The sequence below is a fragment of the Scyliorhinus torazame genome, chromosome 12 (genome assembly GCF_047496885.1).
Source record: "Scyliorhinus torazame isolate Kashiwa2021f chromosome 12, sScyTor2.1, whole genome shotgun sequence".
NCBI classification, from domain to species: Eukaryota; Metazoa; Chordata; class Chondrichthyes; order Carcharhiniformes; family Scyliorhinidae; genus Scyliorhinus; species Scyliorhinus torazame.
In genome coordinates, this window is record NC_092718.1 from 85,199,615 (window position 1) to 85,225,458 (window position 25,844).

At 52.5% G+C, this 25,844-nt stretch overlaps 1 protein-coding gene across 1 annotated transcript in view; it reads right to left on the bottom strand.

Moving 5' to 3' along the window:
* LOC140387070 (polymeric immunoglobulin receptor-like) overlaps positions 1 to 25,844 on the bottom strand; it is a 183,583-nt gene that overhangs the window by 46,382 nt on the left and 111,357 nt on the right. The window contains exon 7 of the mRNA XM_072470080.1: positions 16,317 to 16,679. Coding sequence (XP_072326181.1) covers positions 16,317 to 16,679 — 363 coding nt within the window. The remainder of the gene's footprint in view (positions 1 to 16,316; positions 16,680 to 25,844) is intronic.

Sequence of the window (25,844 nt, forward strand, 5' to 3'; positions counted from 1 at the left end):
CTGAAGCACAAAGGGACTTAGGAGTCCTAGTTCAGGATTCTCTTAAGGTTAACATGAAGGTTCAGTTGGCAATTTGGAAAGCAAATGTAATGCAAGTCGAGAGATCTAAAATGCAAGAGCAGGGATGTACTTCTGAGGTTGTATAAGGCTTTGTCAGACACGACTTGGAATAGTGTGTGGTAAACCACTGTTGCACCTCTATTAGGTGATGTATGGTCGGACCAGTACTACAGGTTCGTTAGTAGTCCCTGCCTGCTGGCTCCGCCCAGTAGGCGGAGTATAAATATGTGTGTCCTCCATGCTGCAGCCATTTCGCCAGCTGCTGTGGGAGGCCACACATCTTAGAGCAATAAAGCCTCAGTTGTACCCAACTCATGTCTTTGTGCAATTGATCGTGCATCAATTTATTGCTCTCAGATTTTCACAAGATGGACCTCCGTATCAAACCGGATCGCCTGAAGCTGGATCCGCATTCAAGCGATGCCAAAAAGGGCATTCAACACTGGCGAGCTTGCTTCGAGGCGTACATCAACTCGGCGTCCACCCCTGTCTCGGAGGCTCAGAAGATACAGATCCTGTACTCGAGGTTGAGCCCAGCGTCTTTCCGCTAATCCAGGACCCACCGAACTACGCCGAAGCCATGACGCTTCTCAAGGAGAATTACGCTCAGAAGACAAACACGCTCTTCGCCAGGCACGTACTCGCCACTTGCGCTCAACTCCCTGGTGAGTCCATAGAAGAATTCTGGCGGGCCCTAATCCCACTCGTCCAGGACTGTGACTGTCAGGCCATTACGGCCGCTGAACATTCAAACCTCCTTATGCGGGACGCGTTTGTTACGGGAATTGGGTCGGACCTCACACGCCAGTGACTGTTAGAGGGGGCCACGCTCGACCTGGCGGAGACATAGAAACTAGCGCTCTCCATGACGGTCACCTCACGCAACGTTCAGGCCTACACCCCCAGCCGGGCGGCCCACCCCTCCTACGCATCATGGATCCAACAGACTGCCGCCCCAGCGGAAGCCTTACCCAGCCAATACAACTGCACCACGCGCCAGCCAGCAAACCCCGGTGGTCCCCGATGTTATTTCTGCGGCCAGCAGAAACAGCCCTGGCAATGCTGCCCGGCCCGCGCTGCCCTTTGTAAGGCTTGAGGCAAGAAGGGGCACTTCGCCACGGCGTGCCTGGCCGTGCAGTCGCCGCTATCGCCCCCACCCCCCTCGTTTACGGACAATGGGCGCCGCTATCTTCTCTCCCTCAGACCAAGCGGGCGCCGCCATCTTCCCCCCCCCCCGAGCAACACGTGCGGCCCATGGGCGCTGCCATCTTGTTCAATCCCCGCCACGTGCGGTCCATGAGCGCCGCCATTTTGTACTCCTCTAGATCTTCAGCCGCCATTTTGTCCTCCTCGAGATCTTCAGGTGCCGCCATCTTGTCTCCCCCACGGCACATGGGCACCGCCAGCGTTCCAGGACCAGGGCCCCCTGGGCTTCCCATCATCCTACACCAGCGACGGCCGACCACGACTTGCCTCATTGACCATCGACCAATCTCGTCCGCAAAACCTGGCCACCGCATCGACCAGCGTGAAAGTCAACGGACACGTGATCTCTTGCCTGCTCGATTCCGTCCTCCCTAACCTCTGCGCTGCCCTATTGCTAGGCCTGGATTTCCAGTGCAACCTCCAGAGCCTGATCCTGAAATTCTGCGGGCCCCTACCACCCCTCACTGTATGCGGCCTCGCGACCCTAAAGGTCGATCCGCCTTCCTTCTTTGCAAATCTAACCTTGGATTGCAAACCCATCACCACCAGGAGCAGACGGTACAGCACCCAGGACAGGACCTTCATCAGGTCCGAAGTCCAGGGGCTGCTTAAGGAGGCATCATCGAGGCCAGCAACAGCCCCTGGAGAGCCCAAGTGAAACACAGAATGGTCGTGGACGACAGCCAGATCAACAATCAGTATATGCAGCTCGACGCGTAGCCCCTCCCACGCATATCTGATATGGTCAATCAGATTGCACAGTACCGGGTCTTCTCAACTGTAGACCTCAAATCCGCCTACCACCAGCTCCCCATTCATAAATCGGACCGTCCATACACTGCTTTCGAGGCAGACGGCTGCCTCTATCACTTCCTCAGGGTTCCCTTCGGCGTCACCAATGGGGTCTCGGTCTTCCAAAGGGAGATGGACCGAATGGTCGATCAGTACGGTTTGCGGGCCACCATTCCGTACCTAGACAACGTCACCATCTGCGGCCATGATCAGCAGGACCACGATGCCAACCTTGCCAAATTTCTCCACACCGCCACTCTCCTAAACTCACCTACAACAAGGAGAAGTGCGTGTTTAACACGACCCGCTTAGCCATCCTCGGCAATGTGGTCCAGAATGGAGTTCTGGGGCCCGATCCCGACCACATGCGCCCCCTTATGGAGCTCCCCCTCCCCCACTGCCCAAGGCCCTCAAACGCTGCCTGGGTTTCTTTTCGTACTACGCTCAGTGGGTCCCAAACTATGCGGACAAGGCCCACCCACTCATACAGTCCACCCAGTTTCCCCTGACGGCCGAGGCACAACAGGCCTTCGCCTGTATCAGAGCCGATATCGCCAAGACAGGGATGCACGCAGTAGATGAGACGCTGCCCATTCAAGTAGAAAGCGACGCATCAGACGTCGCCCTAGCCGCCACCCTCAATCAGGCAGGCAGATCCGTGGCATTCTTCTCCCGCACCCTTCATGCCTCAGAAATTCGGCACTCATCCGTCGAGAAAGAGGCCCAAGCTATCGTTGAAGCTGTGCGGCATTGGAGGCATTACCTGGCCGGCAGGAGATTCATTCTCCTCACTGACCAATGGTCGGTAGCCTTCATGTTCAATAACACAGAGCGGGGCAAGATCAAGAATGATAAAATGTTGAGGTGGAGGATTGAGCACTCCACGTACAATTACGAGATTTTGTATCGCCCCGGTAAGCTCAACGCGCCCCAGACACCCTATCCCGAGGTACATGTGCCAGCGCACAAGTACACCGACTCTGGACCCTGCACGACAGCCTTTGCCACCCGGGAGTCACACGGTTGTACCATTTCATAAAGGCCCGCAATCTGCCCTACTCGGTCGAGGAAGTACGGACAATCACCAGGGACTGCCAGGTCTGTGCCGAGTGCAATCCGCACTTCTACCGGCAGGACAGTGCGCGCCTGGTGAAGGCCTCCCGCCCCTTTGAATGCCTCAGCGTGGATTTCAAAGGGCCCCTCCCCTCCACCGACCGTAACACGTATTTTCTCAGTGTGGTCGATGAGTACTCCAGAATACCCTTCGCCATGCCATGCCCCGATATGACGTCTACCACCGTCATCAAAGCCCTCAACACAATATTCGCTCTGTTCAGTTTCCCCGCCTCCATCCACAGTGACAGGGGATCCTCCTTTATGAGTGATGAACTGCGTCAGTTCCTGCTCAGTAGGGGTATAGCCTCCAGCAGAACGACAAGCTCCAAACCCCGGGGAAACGGACAGGTAGAGAGGGAGAATGGGACGGTATGGAGGGCCGTCCAACTGGCCCTATTGTCCAGGAACCTCCCAGCCTCCCGCTATGCACTACACTCCATTCAGTCACGACTCTGCACCGCCACTAACAACACACCCCATGAACGTCTTTTTGCCTTCCCCAGGAAGTCCACATCCGGGGTGTCGCTCCCTACTTGGCTCGCAGCTCCAGGACCCGTCCTGCTCCGTAGACACATCCGACTCTACAAGGCGGACCCGTTGGTGGAAAGGGTGCAATTGCTCCATGCAAACCCCCAGTATGCCTACGTGGCGTACCCCGGCGGCCGCCAGGATACTGACTCCCTCAGGGACCTGGGCACCAGCAGGTTTCACACACACTCACCTCCGCGGCCATACGCCAATCTACCCTCCCCCGGCTCTCCCAGGTTTATAAGGACGGTGGGGTCAAGGATTGTTTCTTTGAGGAGAGGGTTGTGGCAGATTTGAAGGAGAGAGGGACAACACATGAAGAGAGACAACCGTTAACAATATCGCCTGATATAAGACCATAAGACTTAGGAGCAGAATTAGGCCACTCGGCCCATCGAGTCTGTTCCAACATTCAATCATGGCTGATATTTTCCTCATCCCCATTCTCCTACCTTCTCTCCATAACCCCTGATCCCCTTATTAATCAAAAACCTACCTATCTCTGTCTTAAAGACACTCAGTGATTTGGCCTCCACAGTCTTCTGCGGCAAAGAGTTCCATAGATTCACCAGCCTCTGGCTGAAGAAATTCCTCTTCATCTCTGTTTTGAAGGATTGTCCCTTCAGTCTGAGATTGTGTCCTCTGGTTCTAGTTTTTCCTACAAGTGGAAACATCCTCTCCAGTTCCACTCTACCCAGGCCACGCAGCATCCTGTAAGTTTCAATAAGATCCCTCCTCATCCTTCTAAACTCCAACAAGTACAGACCCAGAGTCCTCAACCGTTCCTCATACGACAAGCTCTTCATTCCAGGGATCATTCTTGTGAATCTCCTCTGGACCCTTTCCAAGGCCAGCACCTCCTTCCTCAGATACAGGGCCCAAAACTGCTCACAATACTCCAAATGGGGTCTGCCCAGAGCCTTATACAGCCTCAGAAGTACATCCCTGGTCTTGTATTCTAGCCCTCTCGACATGAATGCTAACATTGTGTTGCCTCCCTAACTGACGACTGAACCTGCACGTTAACCTTAAGAGAATCGTGAACAAGGACTCCCAAGTCGCTTTGTGCTTCTGATTTCCTAAGCATTTCCCATTTAGAAAATAGTCTATGCCTCCATTTCTCCTTCCAAAGTGCATAAGCTCGCACTTTTCCACATTGTATTTCATCTGCCACTTTTTTACCCACTCTGCTAGCCTGTCCAAGTCCTTCTGCATCCCGCCTACTTCCTCAATACTACCTGTCCCTCGACAGATCTTTGTATCATCTGCAAACTTAGCAGCAGTGCCTTCAGTTCCTTCTTCCAGATCATTAATGTATATTGTGAAAAGTTGTGGTCCCAGCACAGACCCCTGAGGCACACCACTAGTCACCGGCTGCCATCCTGAAAAAGACCCCTTTAGCCCCATTCTCTGCATTCTGCCAGTCAGCCAATCCGCTATCCATGCCAGGACCTTACCCTTAACACCATGGGCTCTTAACCTATTTAACAGTCTGTGGTAAACCACTGTGTTCTTATATTAAGGGTTGCACGGTAGAACCTGCACTACACGTTCACCTGGGCCCCTGCATGCTTGCTCCGCCCATGAGCCGGGTTATAAATATGCGTGGCCTCCAGCTCGCAGCCATTTCGTCAGCTGCTGTAGGAGGCCACACATCTGGGGCGAGATTCTCCGACCCCCCGCCGGGTTGGAGAATCGCCGGGGGCTGGCGTGAATCCAGCCCCTGCCTGTTGCCGAATTCTCCGGCACCGGATATTCGGCGAGGGCAGGAATCGCGCTGCGCCGGTTGGCGGGCCCCGCCCCGCGATTCTCCGGCCCGGATGGGCCGAAGCACCGCTGCTAGGATGCCTGTCCCGCCAGCGTGGATTAAACCACCTCTCTTACCAGTGGGACAAGGCGGCGCGGGCGGGCTCCGGGGTCCTGGGGGGGGCGCGGGGCGATCTGGCCCCGGGGGGTGCCCCCACGGTGGCCTGGCCCGCGATCGGGGCCCACAGATCCGCGGGCGGCCTGTGCCGTGGCGGCACTCTTTCCCTTCCGCCTTCGCCACGGTCTCCACCATGGCGGAAGCGGAAGAGACTCCTTCCACTGCGCATGCGCGGGTTGCCGTGAGCGGCCGCTATCGCTCCCGCGCATGCGCCGCCCGGCAATGTCATTTCCGCGCCAGCTGGCAGGGCACTTCCACCAGCTGGCGGGGCGGAAATCAGTCCGGCGTGGGCCTAGCCCCTCAACATTAGGGCTCGGCCCCCCAAGTTGCGGAGGATTCCGCACCTTTGGGGTGGCGCAATGCCTGACTGATTTGCGCCGATTTTGGCGCCGGTCGGCGGACATCGCGCCGATACCGGAGAATATCGCCCCAGATACTAATAAAGCCTCAGTTTGAATTCAACTTCGTCTCCAGCCAAATTGATCGTGCCTAAATTTATTAGTATGAGATTCAGAAGATGGACCTCCGGATTAAACCAGATCGACTGCAGCTGGATCCACACGCAAGCGATGCCAGAAAGGACTTTCAACACTCGCTAACTTGTTTTGAAGCATCTATCAACGCGGCGCCAACACCTGTTCCAGAGCTCAGAAGATTGAAATCTTGTACTCCAGAATCAGCTCCAAAGTCTTCCCGCTGATCCAGGATGCGCCCAATTATGCTGATGCTATGACTCGACTCAAAGAAAATTATGAGCAGAAGACGAACACGCTCTTCGCCAGACACGCGCTCGCAACGCGTACTCAACTACCTGGTGAGTCAATCGAGGACTTCTGGAGGACCCTGATCCCACTAGTGTGGGACTGTGACTGCCAGGACGTTACAGCTAAGGAGCACTCAGATCTCCTTATGAGGGACGCTTTTGTAACTGGGATTGGGTCCGATGTTATCAGGCAGCGATTACTAGAAGGGGCCACGTGCGACCTCGCAGAGACTAAAACACTAGCGCTTTCCATGACGGTCGCGGCCCACTCCTCCTACGCTTCATGGGCCCCACACACAGCCGCCCCAGCGGGGGCGCGACCCACCCAATACGCCTGTGCTATGCGCCAGCCAGCGATCTCCGGGGGGCCCCGATGCTATTTGTGCGGCCAACAAAGACACCCCCGCCAACACTGCCCATCCCGTGCTGCCCTTTGTAAGGCCTGCGGGAAGAAGGGCCACTATGCAGCGGTGTGCCAGGCCCGCTCAGCGGCAGCGGTCGCCCCCACTCTCCCCGGTCATGGACAATGGGCGCCGCTATCCTCCCCTCCTCCCCAGGCCATGTGCAAGCAATGGGCATTGCGCAGGTCAAGGAGACACAGCCTCAGTGAGAGAGATACAGACCGAGTGAGAATTTGGTGGTGAGGTAACCAGGAAAGGTAAGTGGTTAATCTAATTTTGCTATTTTTCAGTTAAAGGTGCAGTGTAGATTAGTGTCTGATTGGCTGAAGCTGCCCCCACCCTAATTGCTGAGAGGCAGTTATCTGGCAGTCACCTGAGGCCTGTTAAGGGGCACAAAGGTACACATTGTTTTCTTCTCTTTGAAGTTTAAGTGTGAGTCATCCTAAAGTCTGTATAAAAGTCAGACAGAAAGCGCACATTAGTAAGCATTGCGCAGGTCAAGGAGACACAGCCTGAGTGAGAGAGATACAGACCGAGTGAGAATTTGGTAATTTGGTGCAGTGAGATAATTCGGTAAAGAGTGGGAGAAGGTGCTTTTTCCCTACTGTTTTGTTCTCTCTCTTTCTTCGGGCCTAATTTCGGGAGCCGTTCGGAGGAGGAGGAGCAGTCTCTGTGAGTATAAAAACCTAACGTTACTTCCTGTTTCCAGTTTTTTTTTTCCAAAAGTGACGTCAGGGGGAAGCTGTGATCTGAGTGGTTGATAGCAAATCTGCCCCAAATTTAAAAAAAACACAGCTAAACTCATAAACTTAAATTAAACGAATTAATAAATTAGTGATGACTGGTCAGGTGATGTGCTTGGCTGCTTGATGTGGGAGCTGGCAGATCCCATTGCAAGCTGCAGTGACCACATCTACAGTAAGTGTTGGCTGCTCGAAGAGCTCCGTCTCAGAGTTGATGAGCTGGAGTCTGAGCTTCAAACACTGAGGCACATCCGGGAGGGGGAGACTTACCTGGACACTGTGTTTCAGGAGGAAATCCTGCCAGTGGCCAGGGACTGCAGGGTGTGACTGCAAGTCAGGCAGGTAAAGGGAACCAGCAGTCAGGAACTCAGGAGCCTCTGCCCTTGACTCTGTCCAACAGGTATGAGGCACTTGCTCCCTGTGTGGATGGCGAACAGGGCTGCAGGAAGGATGAGTCAGCTGACCAAGGCACCATGGTTCAGCAGGCCATTCAAGGGGAGGGAGTAAATAGGCAAGTTGTAGTTGTAGGGGATTCTATTATCAGGGGGATAGATAGTATCCTTTGTGACAGGATAAAGAGTCCCGCATGGTATGTTGCCTGCCCGGTACTAGGGTGCGGGACATCTCTGACCGGCTTGAAAGGATACTGGAGAGGGAGGGGGAGGATCCAGTTGTTGTGGTCCATGTCGGTACCAACAACATAGGTAAGTCTAGGAAAGAGGACCTGTTTAGAGATTATAAAGAGCTAGGATTCAAATTAAAAAACAGGTCCTCAAGGGTCATAATCTCCGGATTACTGCCCGAGCCACGTGCAAATTGGCATAGGGAGGCAAGAATAAGGGAAGTTAACACGTGGCTGAAAGAGTGGTGTGGGAAAGAGGGGTTCCTTTTCATGGGACACTGGTATCAGTTTTGGGACAGGGGGGACCTATACCGTTGGGATGGTCTCCACCTGAACTGAGCTGGGACCAGCGTTCTGGCGAAAAGAATAAATAGGGTGTCAATAGGACTTTAAGCTAAAGATTGGGGGGGAAGGGAAAGTCAGGGAACCAAGAGGTGAAGTAATCAGCGGGGAGCGTAGCTGCTTCGGAATACAAAAAAACACGAACAGACAGAACTCAAGAGTGGTTACGATAGTCCCCATCCCACAAAATATGACAGTGTATGGAAAGGCTCAGTAAACCAAGGTGCACCACACTAAGAAAACAAAAAGGGACGGTCAATAGAGAATTAAAGGTGCTATATTTAAATGCGCGCAGTGTACGGAACAAGGTAGATGAGCTTGTGGCCCAGATTGTGACTGGCAGGTATGATGTGGTAGGCATCACAGAGACATGGTTGCAGGGGGTTCAGGACTGGCATTTAAACATCCAGGGATTCACAACCTATCGAAAAGACAGGGAGGTGGGCAGATGGGGCGGGGTTGCCTTGTTAATTAGGAATGAAATTAAATCAATAGCACTAAATGACATAGGGTCAGATGATGTGGAATCTGTGTGGGTAGAGTTGAGGAACCACAAAGGCAAAAAAACCATAATGGGAGTTATGTACAGGCCTCCTAACAGTGGTCAGGACCAGGGGCACAAAATGCACCACGAAATAGAAAGTGCATGTCAGAAAGGCAAGGTCACAGTGATCATGGGGGACTTCAATATGCAGGTGGACTGGGTAAATAATGCTGCCAGTGGACCCAAGGAAAGGGAATTCATTGAATGTTTACAGGAGGGCTTTTTGGAACAGCTTGTGATGGAGCCCACGAGGGAACAGGCCATTCTGGACTTAGTGTTATGTAATGAGCCAGACTTGATTAAAGATCTTAAAGTAAGGGAGCACTTAGGAGGCAGTGATCATAATATGGTAGAATTCAATCTCCAATTTGAAAGAAAGAAGGTAGAATCAGATGTAAAGGTGTTACAGTTAAATAAAGGTAACTCCAGGGGCATGAGGGAGGAACTGACGAAAATCGACTGGGAGCAGAGCCTAGTGGGAAAGACAGTAGAACAGCAATGGCAGGAGTTTCTGGGAGTAATTGAGGACACAGTACAGAGGTTCATCCCAAAGAAAAGAAAGGTTATCAGAGGGGGAATTAGGCAGCCATGGCTGACAAAGGAATTTAGGGAATGCATCAAAGCAAAAGAGAGAGCCTATAATGTGGCAAAGTGTAGTGGGAAGTCAGAAGATTGGGAAGGCTACAAAAACAAACAGAGGATAACAAAGAGAGAAATAAGGAAAGAGAGGATCAAATATGAAGGTAGGCTAGCCAGTAACATTAGGAATGATAGGAAAAGTTTCTTTAAATACATTAAAAACAAACGGGAGGCAAAAGTTGACATTGGGCCGCTCCAAAATGACGCTGGTAATTTTGTGATGGGAGACAAGGAAATAGCTGAGGAACTAAATAAGTACTTTGCGTCAGTCTTCACAGTAGAAGACATGAGTAATATCCCAACAATTCCGGAGAGTCAGGGGGCAGAGTTGAATATGGTAGCCATCACACAGGAGAAAGTGCTAGAGAAACTAAGAGGTCTAAAAATTGATAAATCTCCGGGCCCAGATGGACTACATCCTAGAGTTCTAAAGGAGATAGCTGAAGACATAGTGGAGGCGTTAGTTATGATCTTTCAAAAGTCACTGGAGTCCGGGAAAGTCCCAGAGGATTGGAAAATTGCTGTTGTAACCCCCCTGTTCAAGAAGGGAACAAGGAAAAAGATGGAAAATTATAGGCCAATTAGGCTAACCTCGGTTGTTGGCAAGATTCTAGAATCCATTGTTAAGGATGAGATTTCTAAATTCTTGGAAGTGCAGGGTCAGGTTAGGACAAGTCTGCATGGATTTAGTAAGGGGAGATCGTGCCTGACAAACCTGTTAGAGTTCTTTGAAGAGATACCAAATAGGTTAGACCAAGGAGAGCCAATGGATGTTATCTATCTTGACTTCCAAAAGGCCTTTGATAAGATGCCTCACAGGAGACTGCTGAGTAAAATAAGGGCCCATGGTATTCGAGGCAAGGTACTAACATGGATTGACGATTGGCTGTCAGGCAGAAGGCAGAGAGTTTTGATAAAAGGTTCTTTTTCGGAATGGCAACCGGTGACGAGTGGTGTCCCGCAGGGTTCAGTGTTGGGGCCACAGCTGTTCTCTTTATATATTAACGATCTAGATGACGGGACTGGGGGCATTCTGGCTAAGTTTGCCGATGATACAAAGGGAGGTGGAGGGGCAGGTAGTATGGAGGAGGTGGGGAGGCTGCAGAAAGATTTAGACAGTTTAGGAGAGTGGTCCAAGAAATGGCTGATGAAATTCAACGTGGGCAAGTGCGAGGTCTTGCACTTTGGAAAAAAGAATTGAGGCATGGACTATTTTCTAAACGGTGACAAGATTCATAATGCTGAAGTGAAAAGGGACTTGGGAGTCCTAGTCCAGGATTCTCTAAAGGTAAACTTGCAGGTTGAGTCCGTAATTAAGAAAGCAAATACAATGTTGTCATTCATCTCAAGAGGCTTGGAATATAAAAGCAGGGATGTACTTCTGAAGCTTTATAAAGCATTAGTTAGGCCCCATTTAGAATACTGTGAGCAATTTTGGGCCCCACACCTCAGGGAGGACATACTGGCACTGGAGCGGGTCCAGCGGAGATTCACACGGATGATCCCAGGAATGGTAGGCCTAACATACGATGAACGTCTGAGGATCCTGGGATTATATTCATTGGAGTTTAGGAGGTTGAGGGGAGATCTAATAGAAACTTACAAGATAATGAATGGCTTAGATAGGGTGGATGTAGGGAAGTTGATTCCATTAGCAGGGGAGACGAGGACCTGGGGGCACAGCCTTAGAATAAAAGGGAGTCACTTTAGAACAGAGATGAGGAGAAATTTCTTCAGCCAGAGAGTGGTGGGTCTGTGGAATTCATTGCCACAGAGGGCGGTGGAGGCCGGGACATTGAGTGTCTTTAAGACAGAAGTTGATAAATTCTTGATTTCTCGAGGAATTAAGGGCTATGGAGAGAGAGCGGGTAAATGGAGTTGAAAACAGCCATGATTGAATGGTGGAGTGGACTCGATGGGCCGAATGGCCTTACTTCCGCTCCTATGTCTTATGGTCTTATGGCATCTCCATTTTCTCCCCCGCAAAACACATGCGTTTCATGGGCGCCGCCATCTTGCTCCACCCCCGCAACGTCCGTTCCATGGGCGCCGCCATTTTGTGATCCCAGGACCTCCAGGCGCCACATCTGTCCACCCCGCAGCACATGGAGACCAATGGCGTTTCAGGACCCCAACTCAGCGGCCGCCTCACTACCCGACGATCAACCACGACTTGCATCCATGGCAATCGACCACCCCTGACCACATACTCTGACCAACACATCCACCAGTGTGAAAGTCAACGGCTATGTGACCTCCTGGATTCTGGGAGCACCAAGAGCTTTGTACATCCAAATACGGAAGTCCACATCCGGGGTATCACGCCCAACTTGGCTCACAGCTCCAGGAACCCTGCTTCTCCGTAAACATGTGCGGCTCCACAAGGCGGATCCGTTGGTGGAAAGGGTGCACCTGCTCCACGCAAACCCACAGTACGCCTACGTGGCATTCCCCGACGGCCGCCAGGATACCGTCTCCCTCAGGGACGTGGCACCAGCAGGTTCCGCCCCCACACCACCCCCGCCGCCACCCTCCCCTCCCCCACCGCCCCCATCCTGTGTCTCCTGTGGGCACCTTGTCAAAGGCTTTTGGAAATCTAAATAAATAATGTCCATTGGCTCTCCTTTGTCTCACTTCTTTGTTACTTCCTCGAAGAACTCTGACAGATTTGTCAGACATGACCTCCCCTTGATGAACCCAAGGATCAGGAGGGGAAGTTGTGTGGTCAGCAATTTACTCGGAATAGGGTTAAGGTACCGGAGGTGGCTCTCATGAACAAGATGTATTCAGAAAGGACACGAGGGACCATAGGTGAGAAACTGGAGAAAGATGTGAGTTCAGGGAAAAGGCAGGGGAGGAAAGGGTTTTGGGGGGCATCAGTGGAGGTGTGGCCCAGTGGATTATTGAAATGGAGAGTCACGACAGAGGCAGCTGCTTGGATTGTCTCGATCGAAGTGACAGATGTGGTGTTGGGTGCTCTGGTGCACAGATGAGCCAACACAGTTGTATGTGGTACAACTCTATTTTATTATAACTCTTATAATACAGTTCGTTCTGGATACTCTGCACGTGCTGTCTCCCTGAGTGTGTTTGGTAACAGATGTGTCCTGGTTCTCCTCTGCAGCTAATACTGACCACCGGGGGTCGTGTCTGTGCTTTTATATCTTTCTGTCATTGGTTGTGGTGTTGTGTGTTCTGATTTGTCTGTTGGTGTGTCTATCATGATGTGTGTGTTTGAATATCATGACAACAGAGAATCCATGATTGGCAGCAGGCGATGTTCTCTGAGGAGAATGTTTTCCGTGTGCATATCAGAAAGCTTGTGAACTCAGGAGAGAGGGCAAGATGGAGGTTGAAATCTCCGAGGTTGAGAATTTATTTGATGCAGAGACCTAGTGAAGCAATTAGTGAAGATATCCCGGTGAGAACATCTGTATCGTACCTCGGGCGGCACGGTGGCGTGGCTGTGAGCACTGCTGCCTCATGTCGCCAAGGACCCGGGTTTGACCCTGGCTCCAGGTCACTGTCTGTGTCGAGTTTGCACAGTCTCCCTGTGTTTGTGTGGGTTTCGCACCCACAACCCAAAGATGTGTAGGCTAGGTGGATTGGCCGTGCTAAATTGCCCCTTAATTGGAAAAAAATGAATTGGGTACTCTCAGTTTATAATTTAAAAAAATACAAACCTTTCTTTTCTGGAAGATTGATGAAACGAAAAACATTGGAGAAAGTGAAAGAAAGATGTGCATGTTTCTGAACAGGTTCAAACCTCAAGTACAAAAAACACGATTGCGCGTTATGATTTTAGTATTTATCATATGTATTTAATCATTAGATGGTTTGACTTCTTAATATCGCAAACTCACCTCTAAAAAATATAAATGTTTGAACACACCGGAACCCGAGAGACCAGCACTGCTGTCGAGGGAATGGAGAAACGAACTGAGTGTCAGAAGAATTAAAGTCCAATCAATAGGAACTGACCACTTCAGTGATTGTCCGAATAAGGGCCGGGAATCTCCGACTCCCCGCCGGGCCGGAGAATCGCCGGGGGTGGCGTGAATCCCGCCCCGCCGCCCCGACTCCGGTTACCGGAGTCTCCTGCGCCGTTTTTTTGGCGGGGGTAGGAATCGGTCGGGGGCCGTTGGCAGCGGCCCCCCTGCTACTCTCCGCTACGCGATGGGCCGAGTGGCCTCCCATTTTCAGCGGGTCCCGCCTGCGTGAAATACACAAGGTCCATACCGGCAGGACCTGGCTCTGCGGGCGGCCTGCGGAGTCCTCGGTGGGGCGCGGGGGGGTCTGGCCCTGGGGGGGTGGGGGGCGCCCACAGTGGCCTGGCCCGGGATCGGGGCCCACCGATCTGCGGGTGGGCCTGTGCCGTGGGGCACGCTTTCCCTCCGCCATAGCCGGCGCGGAGGAGAATATCCCTGTGCATGCGCTGGGATGACACCAGCACACGCTGGCGCTACCGCGCATGCGCCAACTCGGGCCGGCCGGCGGAGGCCCTTCAGCGCCAGTTGACGCAGCGCAAAACCCGCCGGCGCTGGCCTAGCCCCTGAAGGTGCGGAGAATTCCGCACCTTCCGGGCATCCCGACGCCAGAGTGGTTCACGCCACTCCTCGGCGCCGGTGTGACCCACCCCGCTGGTTAGGGGAGAATCCCGTCAAGGTCTCGGTAACATATCTGATCATTCTAATGCTAGATTATTATTGGGAAATTTACTTTTTTGGAGTAGAGAAACAAAGTAGGTTTGTTGTTTTTTTTTTTGGATGGTCCCTCTGGTCTGTGGTCTCTTGGCGAGGTTCTAGGTTATCGAACAGACTGTCAACATGCTCTGGTACTAACGTAACAATTGTTCATTCGGACTGTCGCTACACAGGTGACAGAGTGAGCATGTTGCTCCTGGGAATGTTTCCAACCCCTCTCTCTCGGGAGTCGGACACATGACTGATCGATGTTGTAAGGTTTTCGGGCAATTCGGCCCTTTTTGGACTGCCCAAGAATAAAACCCAGAGACTGTAAACTGGACACTTTTCAGCCAAAGGAACGTAACCAAATTTCCCAGCAGGCTTGGTCCGCTGAGCTGAGTAGGGGCATAGGTATTTACAAACCCCCCCCCCCCCGGAGCTACAAGGAAGAAGAAGCCAGACAACGAAACAGGATTAAAAACAGAGACAAAGGGGAATGGTAATGCTGTAAGGGGCCTGCCTGCAAGCAGGACAATGGGATGGTCATAGCCCCATGCAGATGTAAATGACTTTGCCTCCACCAGAGCAGAATCCAATCAACACCCCATCAACATAGCAGCGATCTCCAGAGCAGATGGAAGACTTTGAAAATCTTCACAAGGGATCTCAACCTCGTTATCTCAAAAAGCAGACTGGAGTCGGACCTAGGGGAGGTACTCCCATCTTGACAGGTCTGACCGGCTCAAAGGGGGCAGGACCAGCGGGAACTTTAAACCTTATGGATTCAATGCAAAAGGGGCTGGCCGAACACAGGAAAAAGCCAGGTAAACGGATATAAAAGGGGCTGTGTTTCGATTGAGGGTCTCTTGGCTTGACCGCTCCACCTTTGACTTGACCTCCGGCAGCCTTGGACTGCAAGTACCCTGCAGCAGCTTGTGAAACTCCCTTGACTTTGATAGTGGTTGAGGCTTTGGGGCAGGGGCTTGCTTTGTGTTCCATGTCATTGCTAAAATTGTGTAACAATAAGATTTTACGTTGTGTCCGTTATAGTACTTCCTGAATAGTCTTAGTTTGTGTTAGAGTTTAAGATTTTATTATAATTTCTTCTGTTAGATGATTTTGACCTGGGTTTTGCAATAAACCTCGATTTGCTGATAATTGGAGTTGTTTCAATTCTTCAATCTCTCACCAGCGATCTCTGACCAAGTCATTGTTAAGGTATTCCTCACCTTAATTCCGGGGTCGAGAATCTAGGGTCATCTTGAACGATTCAAACCCGTTCACTCAGGACAGGCTGCTGGTTAGGTAATAAACAGCAGTGTCCTATTCTCTCTCTTGGGAAAGCTACTCCAGCGAAGTAGGAACCGGATGGGTGTTGCACCACCGGCAAGAGAGAGAATCACCTGGGCATTGGTGGGGGTCTGGATATCTGTGTGATATAAGCCTCAGGCTTCCGGTTAGGGATAAACGGCAGGCTTGATTCAGTGCTCTCTCCCGTGGAGGTGTCCCAGTGCGGCATCCCCTGGCCTCTGAAGTTTCAGTGCCAGCTGGAGAGAGACACACACAGATACTCAAACCCCAGATATCGGCCCAGTAGTGGAGTAGCAGAGATGGAACCCTCTACAATGTCAGTGATACATCATCATCTACGTCACACATTAGCATTCCATTCTGTTAACCCTGACACTGCAATTTCAATTTCCCTCTCGTGATTTTTAATCTGCGCTTGTGTTAAATCAGTAATCATGGATACAAATAAATGAATCCTGATCAGCAAACCAACCTTTTGAATGAATCATCAACCTGTTCCCTTGTAAATTGTGACTTGGGATAAACTATAAGTTTGAGTTGGAAAACAAGAAATGATTACAATTTGTAAATATTACAGTTTGTGTTATTTCCCATTGAGTGCTGAATGTGAATTGTTGAGTAATTATAACCCAGCACTTACCAGAAACATTAAGCCAAGTTACAGGGTGATAACTATGGCTGGGATCACCGTCAAATTCTATTCTGAAATAATAAGGTCCTGCATCTTCCCATGTGATATTGTTTATTATCAGGGAACAGTCGCCATCTTTCAGGTCTCCAGACAGCCGGGTCCGATCGCGGAACCGTGGCAACTCGTAATTGTGATTCTTGGAGTGAAAGACTATCTGCGATCTTCCCGATTCCTCATTAACCCAGACTCCACCTCTCGATTGGTTTCCCAGACACGATGGATAACTGTAATGACACGGAATCTGTACACACAAACCTTCCTGCGCTGTCACCTGTTGTGGAGTCTCACCTTTCCACTCTTGTGACGGTTCAGCTGGGGAGAGAAATATCAATATTTAACACTGGGTGGTTTGTACATCCACCAGACTCAAAATTTACAATGGCACTGAATCGGGGGGATAGTCAATACTGAGGAGGACTGCAATACTTTGGCAGGAAGAAGAGAAAAGCAGAATGTTATTTAAATAGAGAGAAATTGCAAAATGCTGCGGTATAGAGGGATCTGGGTGTCCTTGTACATGAATCATAAGAAGGCAGCATGCAGGTACAGCAAGTGATTAGGAAGGTAAATGGAATGTTGGTCTTTGCTACAAGTGGGGTGGAGTATAAAAGTCAGGAAGTCTCGCTGCAACTGTACAGGGCATTGGTGAGACCACACTGGAGTTCTTTCAGTCTCTTTGGTTAAGAAGGAACATAGTTACATTGGAGGCAGTTAAGAGAAGGTTCACTGGGCTGATTCCTGAAGAGTTATCTTATGAGGAAAGGTTGAGCAGGTTGGGCCGGTGTTCATTGAGGTTCATAAGAATGAGGGGTGATCTTATTGAAACAGGTAAGTTTCTGAGGGGTGTGCACGGTGGATGCTGAGAGGATGTTTCTCAGAATCTAGAACCGGGGACACAGTTTCAAAATAAGGGTCTCCCATTTAAGAAGGAGATGATGAGGAATTTCCTCTCTCAGCAGGTGGTTAGTCTGTGGAATTCTCTTTAGAAGAGGACAAAGAACAATACAGAACAGGTACATGACCTTCGGCCCTTCAATCCTGCGCCAACCATGGTAACTGCCTAAACTAAAACCTTATGCACTTACGGAGTCCGTATCCTTCCCACCCTATTCATATGTTTGTCCAGATGCCCCTTAAATGCCGCGATCATACCTGCGCCCACCACCACCCCAGGCAGCACGTTCCATATATTCCATATATTACACCCTCTGTGTAAAAAACTTGCCACGCTCTAAACTTTTCCCCACACACTTTTAATCTATGTCCCCAATACTTGACTCTCCTACGCTAGGAAAGAGCATCTGACTATCCACTCTGTCCACGCGACTCATTCTCTTTTGGACCTCTATCAGGTCGCCTCTCAATCTCTGTCGTTCCAGTGCGAACAGACCAAGTTTATCTCACTTCTCCTCGTAGCTAATGCTCTCCATACCAGGCAACATCCTAGTAAACCGCTTCTGTACCCTCTCCATGAAGTGTTGGGTACTCTGAGACACAGACGAACCAGCAAACCCCGGTGGTCCCCGATCACCGTCAAATTCTCCAAGAATCTCCAAGAATCACAATTACGATGTTATTTCTGCGGCCAGCAGAAACAGCCCTGGCAATGCTGCCCGGCCGGTGCTGCCCTTTGTAAGGCTTGAGGCAAGAAGGGGCACTTCGCCACGATGTGCCTGGCCCGTACAGTCGCCGCTATCGCCCCCACCCCCCTCGTTTATGGACAATGGGCGCCGCCATCTTCTCTCCCTCAGACCAAGCGGGCGCCGCCATCTTCCCCCCCCCCGAGCAACACGTGTGGCCCATGGGCGCTGCCATCTTGTTCAATCCCCGCCACGTGCGGCCCATGTGCACCGCCATTTTGTACTCCTCTAGATCTTCAGCCGCCATTTTGTCCTCCTCGAGATCTTCAGGTGCCGCCATCTTGTCTCCCCCACGGCACATGGGCACCGCCAGCGTTCCAGGACCAGGGCCCCCTGGGCTTCCCATCATCCTACACCAGCGACGACCGACCACGACTTGCCTCATTGACCATCGACCAATCTCGTCCGCAAAACCTGGCCACCGCATCGACCAGCGTGAAAGTCAACGGACACGTGATCTCTTGCCTGCTCGATTCCGGAAGCACCGAGAGCTTCATCCACCCGGATATGGTTTGGCGCTGCTCCCTCGCGGTACACCCCGCCAATCAAAGAATCTCCCTGGCCTCCGGATCCCATTCCGTGCCGATCCGGAGGTACTGTACGGTCACACTCACGGTCCAGGGCATAGAATTCAGCGGCTTCCGCCTCTACGTCCTCCCTAACCTCTGCGCTGCCCTATTGCTAGGCCTGGATTTCCAGTGCAACCTCCAGAGCCTGATCCTGAAATTCTGCGGGCCCCTACCACCCCTCACTGTGTGCGGCCTCGCGACCCTAAAGGTCGATCCGCCTTCCTTCTTTGCAAATCTGCCTCTATTACTTCCTCGGGGTTCCCTTCGGCGTCACCAATGGGGTCTCGGTCTTCCAAAGGGAGATGGACCGAATGGTCGATCGGTACAGTTTGCGGGCCACCTTTCCGTACCTAGACAACGTCACCATCTGCGGCCATGATCAGCAGGACCACGATGCCAACCTTGTCAAATTTCTCCACACAGCCGCTCTCCTAAACTCACCTACAACAAGGAGAAGTGCGTGTTTAACACGACCCGCTTAGCCATCCTCGGCTATGTGGTCCAGAATGGAGTTCTGGGGCCCGATCCCGACCGCATGCGCCCCCTCATGGCGCTCCCCCTCCCCCACTGCCCAAGGCCCTCAAACACTGCCTGGGGTTCTTTTCGTACTACGCTCAGTGGGTCCCAAACTATGCGGACAAGGCCCACCCACTCATACAGTCAACCCATTTTCCCCTGACGGCCGAGGCACAACAGGCCTTCGCCTGTATCAGAGCCGATATCGCCAAGGCCGGGATGCACGCAGTAGATGAGACGCTGCCCTTTCAAGTAGAGAACGACGCATCAGACGTCGCCCTAGCCGCCACCCTCAATCAGGTAGGCAGGCCCGTGGCATTCTTCTCCCGCACACTTCATGCCTCAGAAATTCGGCACTCATCCGTCGAGAAAGAGGCCCAAGCTTTCGTTGAAGCTGTGCGGCATTGGAGGCATTACCTGGCCGGCAGCAGATTCATTCTCCTCACTGACCAATGGTCGGTAGCCTTCATGTTCAATAACACAGAGCGGGGCAAGATCAAGAATGATAAAATGTTGAGGTGGAGGATCGAGCACTCCGCGTACAATTACGAGATTTTGTATCGCCCCGGTAAGCTCAACGCGCCCCAGACACCCTATCCCGAGGTACATGTGCCAGCGCACAAGTACACCGACTCTGGACCCTGCACGACAGCCTTTGCCACCCGGGAGTCACACGGTTGTACCATTTCATAAAGGCCCGCAATCTGCCCTACTCGGTCGAGGAAGTACGGACAATCACCAGGGACTGCCAGGTCTGTGCCGAGTGCAATCCGCACTTCTACCGGCAGGACAGTGCGCGCCTGGTGAAGGCCTCCCGCCCCTTTGAATGCCTCAGCGTGGATTTCAAAGGGCCCCTCCCCTCCACCGACCGTAACACGTATATTCTCAGTGTGGTCGATGAGTACTCCAGAATATCCTTCGCCATCCCATGCCCCGATATGACGTCTACCACCGTCATCAAAGCCCTCAACACAATATTCGCTCAGTTCAGTTTCCCCGCCTCCATCCACAGTGACAGGGGATCCTCCTTTATGAGTGATGAACTGCGTCAGTTCCTGCTCAGTAGGGGTATAGCCTCCAGCAGGACGACAAGCTCCAACCCCCGGGGAAACGGACAGGTAGAGAGGGAGAATGGGACGGTATGGATGGCCGTCCAACTGGCCCTATTGTCCAGGAACCTCCCAGCCTCCCGCTATGCACTACACTCCATTCAGTCACGACTCTGCACCGCCACTAACAACACACCCCATGAACGTCTTTTTGCCTTCCCCAGGAAGTCCACATCCGGGGTGTCGCTCCCTACTTGGCTCGCAGCTCCAGGACCCATCCTGCTCCGTAGACACATCCGACTCTACAAGGCGGACCCGTTGGTGGAAAGGGTGCAATTGCTCCATGCAAACCCCCAGTATGCCTACGTGGCGTACCCCGGCGGCCGCCAGGATACTGACTCCCTCAGGGACCTGGGCACCAGCAGGTTTCACACACACTCACCTCCGCGGCCATACGCCAATCTACCCTCCCCCGGCGCTCCCAGGTTTATAAGGACGGTGGGGTCAAGGATTGTTTCTTTGAGGAGAGGGTTGTGGCAGATTTGAAGGAGAGAGGGACAACACATGAAGAGAGACAACCGTTAACAATATCGCCTGATATAAGACCATAAGACTTAGGAGCAGAATTAGGCCACTCGGCCCATCGAGTCTGTTCCAACATTCAATCATGGCTGATATTTTCCTCATCCCCATTCTCCTACCTTCTCTCCATAACCCCTGATCCCCTTATTAATCAAAAACCTACCTATCTCTGTCTTAAAGACACTCAGTGATTTGGCCTCCACAGTCTTCTGCGGCAAAGAGTTCCATAGATTCACCAGCCTCTGGCTGAAGAAATTCCTCTTCATCTCTGTTTTGAAGGATTGTCCCTTCAGTCTGAGATTGTGTCCTCTGGTTCTAGTTTTTCCTACAAGTGGAAACATCCTCTCCAGTTCCACTCTACCCAGGCCACGCAGCATCCTGTAAGTTTCAATAAGATCCCTCCTCATCCTTCTAAACTCCAACAAGTACAGACCCAGAGTCCTCAACCGTTCCTCATACGACAAGCTCTTCATTCCAGGGATCATTCTTGTGAATCTCCTCTGGACCCTTTCCAAGGCCAGCACCTCCTTCCTTAGATACAGGGCCCAAAACTGCTCACAATACTCCAAATGGGGTCTGCCCAGAGCCTTATACAGCCTCAGAAGTACATCCCTGGTCTTGTATTCTAGCCCTCTCGACATGAATGCTAACATTGTGTTGCCTCCCTAACTGACGACTGAACCTGCACGTTAACCTTCAGAGAATCGTGAACAAGGACTCCCAAGTCGCTTTGTGCTTCTGATTTCCTAAGCATTTCCCATTTAGAAAATAGTCTATGCCTCCATTTCTCCTTCCAAAGTGCATAAGCTCACACTTTTCCACATTGTATTTCATCTGCCACTTTTTTACCCACTCTGCTAGCCTGTCCAAGTCCTTCTGCATCCCGCCTACTTCCTCAATACTACCTGTCCCTCGACAGATCTTTGTATCATCTGCAAACTTAGCAGCAGTGCCTTCAGTTCCTTCTTCCAGATCATTAATGTATATTGTAAAAAGTTGTGTTCCCAGCACAGACCCCTGAGGCACACCGCTAGTCACCGGCTGCCATCCTGAAAAAGACCCCTTTAGCCCCATTCTCTGCATTCTGCCAGTCAGCCAATCCGCTATCCATGCCAGGACCTTACCCTTAACACCATGGGCTCTTAACCTATTTAACAGTCTGTGGTAAACCACTGTGTTCTTATATTAAGGGTTGTACGGTAGAACCTGCACTACACGTTAACCTGGGCCCCTGCATGCTTACTCCGCCCATGAGCCGGGTTATAAATATGCGTGGCCTCCAGCTCGCAGCCATTTCGTCAGCTGCTGTCGGAGGCCACACATCTGGGGCGAGATTCTCCGACCCCCCGCCGGGTTGGAGAATCGCCGGGGGCTGGCGTGAATCCCGCCCCTGACTGTTGCCGAATTCTCCGGCACCGGATATTCGGCGAGGGCAGGAATCGCGCTGCGCCGGTTGGCGGGACCCGCCCCGCGATTCTCCGGCCCGGATGGGCCGAAGCACCGCTGCTAGGATGCCTGTCCCGCCAGCGTGGATTAAACCACCTCTCTTACCAGTGGGACAAGGCGGCGCGGGCGGGCTCCGGGGTCTTGGGGGGGCGCGCAGGGCGATCTGGCCCCGGGGGGTGCCACCACGGTGGCCTGGCCCGCGATCGGGGCCCACAGATCCGCGGGCGGCCTGTGCCGTGGCGGCACTCTTTTCCTTCCGCCTTCGCCACGGTCTCCACCATGGCGGAGGCGGAAGAGACTCCCTCCACTGCGCATGCGCGGGTTGCCGCGAACGGCCGCTATCGCTCCCACGCATGCGCCGCCCGGCAATGTCATTTCCGCGCCAGCTGGCAGGGCACTTCCACCAGCTGGCGGGGCGGAAATCAGTCCGGCGTGGGCCTAGCCCCTCAACATTAGGGCTCGGCCCCCCAAGTTGCGGAGGATTCCGCACCTTTGGGGTGGCGCAATGCCTGACTGATTTGCGCCGATTTTGGCTCCGGTCGGCGGACATCGCGCCGATACCGGAGAATTTCGCCCCAGATACTAATAAAGCCTCAGTTTGAATTCAACTTCGTCTCCAGCCAAATTGATCGTGCCTAAATTTATTAGTATGAGATTCAGAAGATGGACCTCCGGATTAAACCAGATCGACTGCAGCTGGATCCACACACAAGCAACGCCAGAAAGGACTTTCAACACTGGCTAACTTGTTTTGAAGCATCTATCAACGCGGCGCCAACACCTGTTCCAGAGCTCAGAAGATTGAAATCTTGTACTCCAGAATCAGCTCCAAAGTCTTCCCGCTGATCCAGGATGCGCCCAATTACGCTGATGCTATGACTCGACTCAAAGAAAATTATGAGCAGAAGACGAACACGCTCTTCGCCAGACACGCGCTCGCAACGCGTACTCAACTACCTGGTAAGTCAATCAAGGACTTCTGGAGGGCCCCGATCCCACTAGTGTGGGACTGTGACTGCCAGGACGTTACAGCTAAGGAGCACTCAGATCTCCTTATGAGAGACGCTTTTGTAACTGGGATTGGGTCCGATGTTATCAGGCAGCGATTACTAGAAGGGGCCACGTGCGACCTCGCAGAGACTAAAACACTAGCGCTTTCCATGACGGTCGCGGCCCACTCCTCCTATCTTCATGGACCCCACAGGCAGAGGCCCCAGCGGGGGCATGACCCACCCAATACGTCTGTGCTACGTGCCAGCCAGTGATCTCCGGGGGGCCCCGATGCTATTTTTGCAGCCAACAAAGACACCCCCGCCAACGCTGCCCATCCCGTGCTGCCCTTTGTAAGGCCTGCGGGAAGAAGGGCCACTATGCAGCGGTGTGCCAGGCCCGCTCAGCGGCAGCGGTCGCCCCCACTCCCCCCGGTCATGGACAATGGGCGCCGCTATCCTCCCCTCCTCCCCAGGCCATGTGCAAGCAAAGGGCATCTCCATTTTCTCCCCCGCAAAACACATGCGTTTCATGGGCGCCGCCATCTTGCTCCACCCCCGCAACGTCCGTTCCATGGGCGCCGCCATTTTGTGATCCCAGGACCTCCGGGCACCGCATCTGTCCACCCCGCTACACATGGAGACCAATGGCGTTTCAGGACCCCAACTCAGCGGCCGCCTCACTACCCGACGATCAACCACGACTTGCATCCATGGCAATCGACCAGCCCCGACCACATACTCTGACCAACACATCCACCAGTGTGAAAGTCAACGGCCATGTGATCTCCTGGACTCCGGGAGCACCAAGAGCTTTGTACATCCAAATACGGAAGTCCACATCCGGGGTATCACGCCCAACTTGGCTCACAGCTCCAGGAACCCTGCTTCTCCGTAAACATGTGCGGCTCCACAAGGCGGATCCGTTGGTGGAAAGGGTGCACCTGCTCCACGCAAACCCACAGTACTCCTACGTGGCATTCCCCGACGGCCGCCAGGATACCGTCTCCCTCAGGGACGTGGCACCAGCAGGTTCCGCCCCCACACCACCCCCGCCGCCACCCTCCCCTCCCCCACCGCCCCCATCCTGTGTCTCCTGTGGGCACCTTGTCAAAGGCTTTTGGAAATCTAAATAAATAATGTCCATTGGCTCTCCTTTGTCTCACTTCTTTGTTACTTCCTCGAAGAACTCTGACAGATTTGTCAGACATGACCTCCCCTTGATGAACCCAAGGATCAGGAGGGGAAGTTGTGTGGTCAGCAATTTACTCGGAATAGGGTTAAGGTACCGGAGGTGGCTCTCATGAACAAGATGTATTCAGAAAGGACACGAGGACCATAGGTGAGAAACTGGAGAAAGATGTGAGTTCAGGGAAAAGGCAGGGGAGGAAAGAGTTTTGGGGGGCATCAGTGGAGGTTTGGCCCAGTGGATTATTGAAATGGAGAGTCACGACAGAGGCAGCTGCTTGGATTGTCTCGATCGAAGTGACAGAAAATCCATGATTGGCAGCAGGCGATGCTCTCTGAGGAGAATGTTTTCCGTGTGCATATCAGAAAGCATGTGAACTCAGGAGAGAGAGCAAGATGGGTTAAGGTGGAGGTTGAAATCTCCGAGGTTGAGAATTTATTTGATGCAGAGACCTAGTGAAGCAATTAGTGAAGATATCCCGGTGAGAACATCTGTATCGTACCTCGGGCGGCACGGTGGCGTGGCTGTGAGCACTGCTGCCTCATGTCGCCGAGGACCCGGGTTTGATCCTGGCTCCAGGTCACTGTCTGTGTCGAGTTTGCACATTCTCCCTGTGTTTGTGTGGGTTTCGCACCCACAACCCAAAGATGTGTAGGCTAGGTGGATTGGCCGTGCTAAATTGCCCCTTAATTGGAAAAAAATGAATTGGGTACTCTCAGTTTATAATTTAAAAAAATACAAACCTTTCTTTTCTGAAAGATTGAGGAAACATTGGAGAAAGTGAAATAAAGAGGGTCTGGCCTTGGGGGGGGGGGCGCCCACGGTGGCCTGGCCCGGGATCGGGGCCCACCGATCTGCGGGTGGGCCTGTGCCGTGGGGCACTCTTTCCCTCCGCTATGGCCGGCGCGGAGGAGAATATCCCTGTGCATGCGCTGGGATGACACCAGCACACGCTGGCGCTACCGCGCATGCGCCAACTCGGGCCGGCCGGCGGAGGCCCTTCAGCGCCAGTTGACGCAGCGCAAACCCCGCCGGCGCTGGCCTAGCCCCTGAAGGTGCGGAGAATTCCACACCTTCCGGGCATCCCGACGCCAGAGTGGTTCACGCCACTCCTCGGCGCCGGTATGACCCACCCCGCTGGTTAGGGGAGAATCCCGTCAAGGTCTCGGTAACATATCTGATCATTCTAATGCTAGATTATTATTGGGAAATTTACTTTTTTGGAGTAGAGAAACAAAGTAGGTTTGTTGTTTTTTTTTGGATGGTCCCTCTGGTCTGTGGTCTCTTGGCGAGGTTCTAGGTTATCGAACAGACTGTCAACATGCTCTGGTACTAACGTAACAATTGTTCATTCGGACTGTCGCTACACAGGTGACAGAGTGAGCATGTTGCTCCTGGGAATGTTTCCAACCCCTCTGTCTCGGAGTCTGACACATGACTGATCGATGTCAATGATACATCATCATCTACGTCATACATTAGCATGTCCATTCTGTT